Source organism: Alosa pseudoharengus, unplaced genomic scaffold, assembly GCF_046254945.1.
Source record: "Alosa pseudoharengus isolate Yale_2024_CS ecotype anadromous, Long Island Sound unplaced genomic scaffold, YU_APseudo_1.1 YU_APseudo_1.1_scf_4, whole genome shotgun sequence".
Taxonomy (NCBI): Eukaryota; Metazoa; Chordata; class Actinopteri; order Clupeiformes; family Clupeidae; genus Alosa; species Alosa pseudoharengus.
The window spans coordinates 7,606,706-7,616,077 of NW_027468774.1; the positions used below are offsets into that span (position 1 = coordinate 7,606,706).

General features: G+C 43.5%; 2 protein-coding genes across 2 annotated transcripts in view; one reads left to right on the forward strand and one right to left on the reverse strand.

Annotated features, from left to right (window-relative positions):
* grnb (granulin b) overlaps positions 1-9,372 on the reverse strand; it is a 269,480-nt gene that overhangs the window by 35,315 nt on the left and 224,793 nt on the right. The window lies entirely within an intron of this gene.
* LOC143102275 (integrin alpha-M-like) overlaps positions 1-9,372 on the forward strand; it is a 28,687-nt gene that overhangs the window by 18,398 nt on the left and 917 nt on the right. Inside the window, exons 25-30 of the mRNA XM_076265773.1 lie at positions 3,355-3,453; positions 3,572-3,643; positions 3,788-3,898; positions 4,939-5,052; positions 5,347-5,457; positions 8,622-9,372. The exon at positions 8,622-9,372 is cut by the window's right edge and continues 917 nt beyond it. Coding sequence (XP_076121888.1) covers positions 3,355-3,453; positions 3,572-3,643; positions 3,788-3,898; positions 4,939-5,052; positions 5,347-5,457; positions 8,622-8,681 — 567 coding nt within the window. The 3' untranslated portion in view covers positions 8,682-9,372. The remainder of the gene's footprint in view (positions 1-3,354; positions 3,454-3,571; positions 3,644-3,787; positions 3,899-4,938; positions 5,053-5,346; positions 5,458-8,621) is intronic.

A 9,372-nucleotide genomic window follows, 5' to 3' on the forward strand; every position in this document is an offset into this window, starting at 1 on the left:
TAAAATTAAAGGCGCTCTAAGCGATGCTGGGTAACGTCACTTCTGTTAACGTTCAAACAAAACTGAGAGCTGCTGTAGCTCACTACTCCCTCCCCCTCACTCCTGTGCAATTGAAACTCTCCTTAATGCGCATCTCGTCTGTGATTTGTTATGTTTTTATGGGCCAGGTTGTTTTTGTTGCCGTTTTTGGAGCTTGGGCTGTTCACAGAGCTGAGGCAGCCGTGGCCTACTGGTTAGGGCTTTGGGCTTGTAACCGAAGGGTTGCCGGTTCGATCCCTGATCAGTAGGAAAAATGTGGGCGGGGGAAGTGGTTGAGCACTGCCCTCCCATGCCCACATCCACGACTGAAGTGCCCTTGAGCAAGGCACCTAACCCCTCACTGCTCCCTGAGTATCACTGTAGCAAGGCAGTTTACTGCTCCGGGTTAGTGTGTGCTTCACCTCACTGTGTGTTCATTGTGTGCTTAACCTCACTGTATGTTTACTGTATGTTCACTAATTCACGGAAGGGATAAATGCAGAGACCAAATTACATTTACAGAGATCGCGTTTTTTTACAGTGTATTCAAGTCAAGTCAAGTCAAGTCAAGTCGGCTTTTATTGTCAATTTCTTTACATGCACTGGTCATACAAAGAATTGAAATTTCGTTTCTTACTTTCCCATGCAGACATAGACATACTTTAAATACAGACATGGACATAGACAATAAAGATTAAATTAAAGTGCGAGACTGAAATATAGAACATATATCAAAAACAGAAATATAGGACATATATCAAAAAAAAATAGAGGTAGTTGTGTTGTATATTTACATAGTCTTAACAGTTACATGAAGTTTAAACTTGTGCTTGTGTGACCTGTATATTTACATTGATATGCAGTAATGCAGCAACACGTTTGGCTGCGCAGTCACAGTGCAGTTCCACAGGGCGGTGTTGGGGGGGGGGGGGGTTAGGGTAGACAGGATCCTAGGTTCCTAGGTTCCTGACTGGCTGGTGGGTGGGGGGGGGCTGTCAGTGATGGGAGAGTGGGTAGAGTGTTCAGCATCCTGATTGCTTGGTGGATGAAGCTACTTGCAAGTCTGGTGGTGCGGGAGCGGAGGCTCCTGTACCTCTTTCCAGAGGACAGGAGGCTGAACAGTTCGTGTGCAGGGTGGGTTGTGTCCTTGACAATCATTAGTGCTTTGCGGGTGAGGCGGGTGGTGTAAATGTCCTGCAGGGAGGGGAGTGGTGCTCCAATGATCCTCTTAGCTGTGTTAACAATGCGCTGGAGGGTCTTCCTGTTCTGATCTGTGCAGCTTCCGCCCCACATGTGATGCTGCTGGACACGATGCTCTCGATGGTCCCTCTGTAGAATGTAGTCATGACGGGAGGCGTGGCACTTGCCTTCTTCAATTTGCGCAAGAAGTAGAGGCGCTGCTCGGCTTTCTTCGCCAGTGATGCTGTGTTGGTGGTCCAGGAGAGGTCGTCGCTGATGTGCACCCCCAGAAATTTTGTGCTGCTCACTCTCTCCACAGCATCTCCGTCGATGGACAGTGGTGGCAGTTGTTTGTGGCCTCTCTGAAAGTTGACAACAATCTCCTTGGTCTTGCTGACATTCAGCAGGAGGTTGTTGTCTTTGCACCATTTAGCCAGCAGGTCTACTTCTTCTCTGTAGTGAGCCTCATCGCCCTTAGTGATGAGGCCCACCAGTGTTGTGTCGTCCGCAAACTTCACCAGATGGTTGGAGCTGTGAGTGGTTGTACAGTCATGTGTGAAGAGCAGGGGGCTGAGCACACACCCTTGAGGGGCCCCCGTGCTCAGGGTCAGAGTGCTTGAGGTGTTGTTCCCGACACGTACTGCTTGTGGTCTCTGCAACAGGAAGTCCAGCAGCCAGTTGCAGAGGGAGGTACTGAATCCTAGCTTGTCCAGTTTGCTGATGAGTTGTTGTGGTATTATGGTATTGAATGCTGAACTGAAGTCTATGAACAGCATTCTCACATATGAGTCTTTATTTTCCAAGTGGGTGAGGGCTGGATGGAGGGCAGAGCAGATTGCATCCTCCGTGGATCGTTTGGCTCGGTATGCAAACTGGATGGGGTCCAGGGTGGAGGGTAGGGTGGCTTTGATGTGTGACATGACTAGCCGTTCGAAGCACTTCATGATTATGGGCGTGAGTGCTACAGGACGGTAGTCATTGAAGCATGATGGTGATGATTTCTTTGGCACGGGTATGATGGTGGCAGTTTTGAAAAGTGATGGGATGACTGCTTGCTCCAGAGAGGTGTTGAAAATGTCTGTAAAAACATCCTTCAGCTCTTCTGCACAGTCCTTCAACACTCGTCCTGGTATGTTGTCTGGGCCTGCTGCTTTGCGTGGGTTAATGGTGGCTAGTGTTCTCTTCACGCTGGCAGAGGACAGGTACAGGGGTTGGTCGTGGGGGGGAGGTGGGGTTTTCTGTGGGTGAGTGTCATTTTGTGCTTCAAAACGGGCGAAAAAACTGTTCAGGTCATTTAGCAGAGAGGTGTTGTTTTCACAGCTCCGTGGCGCAGGCTTGTAGTCAGTGATGGCCTGTATGCCCTGCCACAGGCTCTGTGCATCTCTGCTGTCTTTGAAGTGTGTTGTTATTTTGTCTGTGTAATCCTTTTCAGGACACAGGCAGCTAGCGTATGGTGAGGTGATGTTTGCTTTAAGTGACAATTTTTTTTTAGCCTAAACGTGTGAACTTGGAGCACCTTTAAGTATTCATAATACCTCAACATGATCGAGATATTCCTGTAGAAGTCTTTACACACTATAACGACTGCACTCTTAATGATAATGTTTTAGCACAAGCCCTTTCATAATACATAAATATCCATAAATAAACAAAACCTCTTTTAGAACATTTCTGCTAGGTCACAGTTATACTGTAAGACATATTTTTATCAAATATCAAAAGGCCGTTGCACTTTCACACAGAAGTTATGCTGTGCATCTTGCACATTGTCCAGCAGCCTGCAGATAAATAGGCACTAAAAAGTGTGTGGGTACAGGAAATGACACTGGTGTCCGTTTCATGACTGAAGTGGTGTACCAAGTTATTTCTGGTTTCACACATAGAGCACCAAAAAAAACCCCTCTTTGCTACTTGATTATGAAGATGGTAGGAACTTGCAGTTAAGCAGCATACACTTTCATTTTGAAGGAATGTGAGGGTGTGAAGTAAATACAACCCAAAGAACTAAGAAACAAGTGCACAACTTAAAGTTGTTCAGTACCCACTTGTAACACACCTTTTCTAAAACTCTTCCTTTGTTACTGCTCACTGTCTCACTGAGATTAACAACCTCTGTGTCTACTCATTCCCTCTCCTCTTTGTGTTCATTGATTTCAGGTGGAAAATGGTAACAGGCGACTCAATCTGACTGTTGTGATCCGTGTTCCCATTAAACTAGGCAAGATGGATATCTGGTCTAATATAGAGGCTCTGTTGGTAAGAGATAGATATATTGTGTGTTGGTAACAGCCGTTCTGGGTTTTACTTCAGATCAACGGTTTCTGTTATACAGTGCTTTGTGTTCTGAGGACAGTCATTTTGGTTCTTCCTTAAGATTGCAGGTTGCCGGCAGGCGCATGATACAAACCCAGAAAATGACTATGCTGTGAACCAATCAAAAATCATAGTGAGTTCCTCTCTTTACTAGACCATCCCAACATTATCCCAACAATAAAGCATCATAGTGATTGACCAGCATCACAGCATCACAGCAATCATTATCCACTGAAAGTCTAAAACTTGGGCTGATCTTTTCCTCTGTTGTCTTCAGAACTGCTCCGTGGCTACCTGCAGAGTGTTCAAGTGTGATGTGTACTTAAAGAAGAAGGACTGCGTGTTTTATGAAATCTCTGGCAAATTACACTCTGGATGGATTGCACAGGTAATGTTGATCAACCGTAAACATGACAGCATATGTCTGCATGAAGACAAAAATTAACCAATTACTGTAGGATCAATTATAATGGAATGGCTCAGTCCGACCTGAGGCCGCATCCTATACCACATAAGGGCCCAGTTCAACCTGAGGTCGCATCCTATACCACATAAGGGCTCAGTTCTACCTGAGGTCGCATCCTATACCACATAAGGGCTCAGTTCTACCTGAGGTCGCATCCTATACCACATAAGGGCTCAGTTCTACCTGAGGTCGCATCCTATACCACATAAGGGCTCAGTTCTACCTGAGGTCGCATCCTATACCACATAAGGGCTCAGTTCTACCTGAGGTTGCATCCTATACCACATAAGAGCTCAGTCTCAGTGTGACCTGAGGTCATTTCCTGAGTCCGTTCTTTTCCTATCTCTCTGTCTCTGCCCTGTCTAATAAAGACTAAAAAACAAACACAAATATTACATAAAAAAGTCAGTTAAAACAAAAAATGTTCACATGAGGCACCGTGTCTCTCACTTGCTTTGTGTCTCCCTTGCTTTACTCTCTCTCTCTCCTCCTCTCCTCTCTCATGCTTCTCTCCTCTCTCTCTTGCTTTACTCTCTCTCTCTCCTCCTCTCCTCTCTCTCATGCTTCTCACTCTCTCTCTCCTCCTCTCCTCTCTCTCTTGCTTCTCTCTCTCTCTCCTCCTCTCCTCTCTCTCTTGCTTCTCACTCTCTCTCTCCTCCTCTCCTCTCTCTCTCCTCCTCTCCTCTCCTCTCTCTCATGCTTCTCACTCTCTCTCCTCCTCTCCTCTCCTCTCTCTCTTGCTTCTCACTCTCTCTCTCCTCCTCTCCTCTCTCTCTTGCTTTACTCTCTCTCTCTCCTCCTCTCCTCTCTCTCTTGCTTCTCTCTCTCTCTCCTCCTCTCCTCTCTCTCTTGCTTCTCACTCTCTCTCTCCTCTCCTCTCTCTCTTGATTCTCACTCTCTCCTCCTCTCCTCTCTCTCTTGATTCTCTCTCTCTCCTCCTCTCCTCTCTCTCTTGCTGTCAGACTGGAGTAAGGTCTGGTGAGTTTATTTTGGCCAGTGAGTCAGAACTGGAGTATAACACAAACAGGTACATTCTGCCCACGGCTGATGGCCAACAGATTCCCTCCGTCACTATGGTAACTACTTCCTTTAAATGCCATTATTAAAGTAAAATTACATTTTAAAAAATTAAAATACACAAGGTATTGAGTATTTTTAAACACTGGTATGGCCATCACCATTGAATGAATGAAATTTATGAATCAATGAATGAATGTACAAATTAATTAGTGTATTCACACATGTATGTGCATTATGCATGCATGCACACTTAGGAAAATGACTAAATTGATGGATCAAATGATAGTGAATAAATAGATTGACTCATGGAGTGGATGAATGATGGATTGTGCTGTGTGTGATCCCTGTAGCTTGGGACCCAGGTGGAGGTATATGAGGAACCTAAGTTCATTAAGGAGATCGCTGGTGGGATGGTCGGTGGACTGCTCCTGCTAATTCTCATTACCATGGGTCTCGTTAAGGTAATTAAACACAGCTCATCACTGGCTCTCAGTGTACTAAATTAAAGGAGTTCCGGCAAATTTTTCACATAGATCTCTGTTTCTCGAGGTCACCAAGTACTGTCGGTATACCAGGCTTGTGCAAAATTCAGAATTGAATTGAGAATGACTCCTAAATTCCAATCCAATTCTTTCATTTGAATTGAGGTCAAAAACAGGGTCTAGAATTACAATTCAAATTTGAATTAAAGGAAGTAGAATTTAAATTCAATGAAGCTTTACAGTCGTCAGACTGGGGGGAAAGTGGGACGAATTACGAGGGCCCCAAGAGGGAAGAGGTCCGTGTACATTTGTGTTCATTCATTATTCTATTGGAAGTGAAATGGAAAATGGGAAAACAAGTGGTATATGGCTTTTTGAAGTTCTATAGTCAATTGCTAGGTGAAGATTATGTCGTATTTAACCTATTCCAGGTTGTATTGTATAATCAATTAATTTAATATATTTATCAGACCACATCTCATTTAGATGGGGTTTGGGAACTAGACATTCGTATTTGAAATGTGGTTTACGAATGCCCAGAGCTGTTTATTGGGCGCTACAAATGTCTATCAAATGCGTCTGTAAATACTGTAGCTCATAACGGCTTCGGTGTGTCGTCATCGTCTTGCTGCCCTCCCTCCGTTCTGTGATTGGTTCCTTCGTTGAGGTGAAAACGAAGTCCATAGAATACAGGCTGCCTAGCAGCGTGAATAAAATCATAATTATTTTCTGTCATAGGGCCCACATTTTCTAACAGCGCCCCTGTTCACAGTATACTGTATGTCAGATATGATTGCATCAAACTTCTAACAGTAACCAATTACATTTCCAAAGTAACCTTCCCAACACTGAAATCATGCAGTGAGAACAGGCAGTGATACCAATATTTACTCATTTATTGACAGGCGGTGGTAGTTTAGAAGGGCCGTTGGTAATGTACAGTAGTGGCTGGTAAGAAGCTAGGCTAGTATGTTGGTAGCTTGTTAGGAGCTGGGCTAGTATGTTGGTAGCGTAGTAGCTGGTAAGGAGCTGGGCTAGTATGTTGGTAATGTAGCTGGTAAGAAGCTGGGCTAGTATGTTGGTAGTGTAGTAGCTGGTAAGAATCTGGGCTAGTATGTTGGTAATGTAGCTGGTAAGGAACTGGGCTAGTATGTTGGTAGCGTAGTAGCTGGTAAGGAGCTGGGCTAGTATGTTGGTAATGTAGCTGGTAAGAAGCTGGGCTAGTATGTTGGTAAAGTAGCTGGTCAGGAGCTGGGCTAGTATGTTGGTAGTGTAGCTGGTAAGGAGCTGGGCTAGTATGTTGGGAGCGTAGTAGCTGGTAAGGAGCAGGGCTAGTATGTTGGGAGTATAGTAGCTGGTAAGAAGCTGGGCTAGTATGTTGGTAATGTAGCTGGTAAGGAGCTGGGCTAGTATGTTGGTAATGTAGCTGGTATGGAGCTGGGCTAGTATGTTGGGAGTGTAGTAGCTGGTAAGATGCTGGGCTAGTATGTTGGTAATGTAGCTGGTAAGGAGCTGGGCTAGTATGTTGGGAGTGTAGTAGCTGGTAAGGAGCTAGGCTAGTATGTTGGTAATGTAGCTGGTAAGGAGCTGGGCTAGTATGTTGGGAGTGTAGTAGCTGGTAAGGAGCTGGGCTAGTATGTTGGTAATGTAGCTGGTAAGGAGCTGGGCTAGTATGTTGGGAGCGTAGTAGCTGGTAAGGAGCTGGGCTAGTATGTTGGTAATGTAGCTGGTATGGAGCTGGGCTAGTATGTTGGTAATGTAGCTGGTAAGAAGCTGGGCTAGTATGTTGGTAATGTAGCTGGTATGGAGCTGGGCTAGTATGTTGGGAGTGTAGTAGCTGGTAAGAAGCTGGGCTAGTATGTTGGTAATGTAGCTGGTAAGAATCTGGGCTAGTATGTTGGTAATGTAGCTGGTATGGAGCTGGGCTAGTATGTTGAGAGTGTAGTAGCTGGTAAGGAGCTGGGCTAGTATGTTGGTAATGTAGCTGGTAAGAAGCTGGGCTAGTATGTTGGTAATGTAGCTGGTAAGGAGCTGGGCTAATATGTTGGGAGTGTAGTAGCTGGTAAGAAGCTGGGCTAGTATGTTGGTAGCGTAGTAGCTGGTAAGGAGCTGGGCTAGTATGTTGGTAATGTAGCTGGTATGGAGCTGGGCTAGTATGTTGGTAATGTAGCTGGTAAGAAGCTGGGCTAGTATGTTGGTAATGTAGCTGGTATGGAGCTGGGCTAGTATGTTGGGAGTGTAGTAGCTGGTAAGAAGCTGGGCTAGTATGTTGGTAATGTAGCTGGTAAGAAGCTGGGCTAGTATGTTGGTAATGTAGTAGCTGGTAAGGAGAGCAAGGCACTTAATCCCAAGTTGCACTGGGGACAATGGTCCTTGTAATATAGTTGACATATGTAAGTCTCTTTGGATAAAAGCATCTGCTAAATTAATGTAAATGTAAATGACAACCCACATGGCACAATTAAGTATAAATGGGTTGAGTAATTTAAATGTTTTTCAACATTTAGAGGAGATGACAGTAGTGTACATTAAAAGACAGATTGTAGTTAATATTTTGAAGAAATTTCACAAAATAGTGCGGGACTTTAAAGGAATTAAATTACTGAGAACTTCCTCTGTCTGTTAATGTTTGTCCATATACTTGGGAGTGTGTGATGGGATTGTGGCAGGTTCCTCTTCCTCTTTGTATTTTTAAAAAAATTCAATGCAATGCATTAAAGGAGTGGTTCAGGATTTTGGACATAAGACCTCATTTCCAAGTAAGCAAGTGTGATATTTATCAGTGGAGACCGTTTTCAACACGTTTCATCCAGTCCTTCTAATTGCAGAGTTCGCAGGTGCTAGGCTAGCGCAAGTCAACGGTATGTGCTAGCCTGCCACTAAAAACAGTCTTACCCACTCCAAAGTAATGAGGTCTTATGTCCAAAATCCTGAACCACCCCTTTAATGCATAATGAATGCATTAGACTTAATTAAGAACATTGTTTACTATGTTACATTTGCATCTGTTATGAAATAAATGATGGAAGGAAGTACACAAAGTTTAATACAAAATCTTCTAATTGCTTTTTAAACAATGATAAAGAATGATGATTGATCTTTGTAATAGACACTGACTTGATTGCTTTTTTTGCTGTTTCTAGGTGGGATTCTTCACCAGTCAGTATAAAAAGAAGTTGCAGGAAACAGCAAACCCCTATTAGGAGAACTAGGCATCAAGCATCAAGAAAGACTATGTACCTATTAAAAGTACAATGAGATACACAGTGACGCATGTCTTATGGCTCAAGACTTGTAATGGCCTTGTTAAAATTCCTCCTTACAAAATCCTTTACATTTGAAATTATAATGTTTTATTACATGTTTTAGTTGGTTGGTTATCCTCGGAGACATGAAATTATCTTTTCTGATTGGCTGGTGGGGTGGCTATTATTTCTGTATATCGGGACCCCACCTGAAGTAGATCTGGTAAAAGTCAAAGTTTTCATCTCTGTCCCATATCAATGCTCTTTTGAATGATAACTAAAAAAAACAAAATAAACATCTGCTGATGGTTATTAGAACAACAAACTAAACTAGTCGACTTCTTTTAAAAACCGAACCGCCTGTTTCCTTGCTTCCACTGTACATCATGGAGTCCATTAATAACATATATCGGGACACCTTGACGACTTTTATCTCTTACTAAAGATCTTGTTTAGTCTTATTTTAGAAATTTGGGGAAATATATTTATACTGTTCAATTCAATGTCAAAAACACAGATTCGCCTGATGTACTTTTTAATGTTAATATGAACTCATATGCCTCCCCATTCTTTTGAATAGGAGCCTGATCTTGTTAGTCCGAAATAACTGACTGGAGACGTTCCCAAGATGGATGCCAAGTGGCATAAC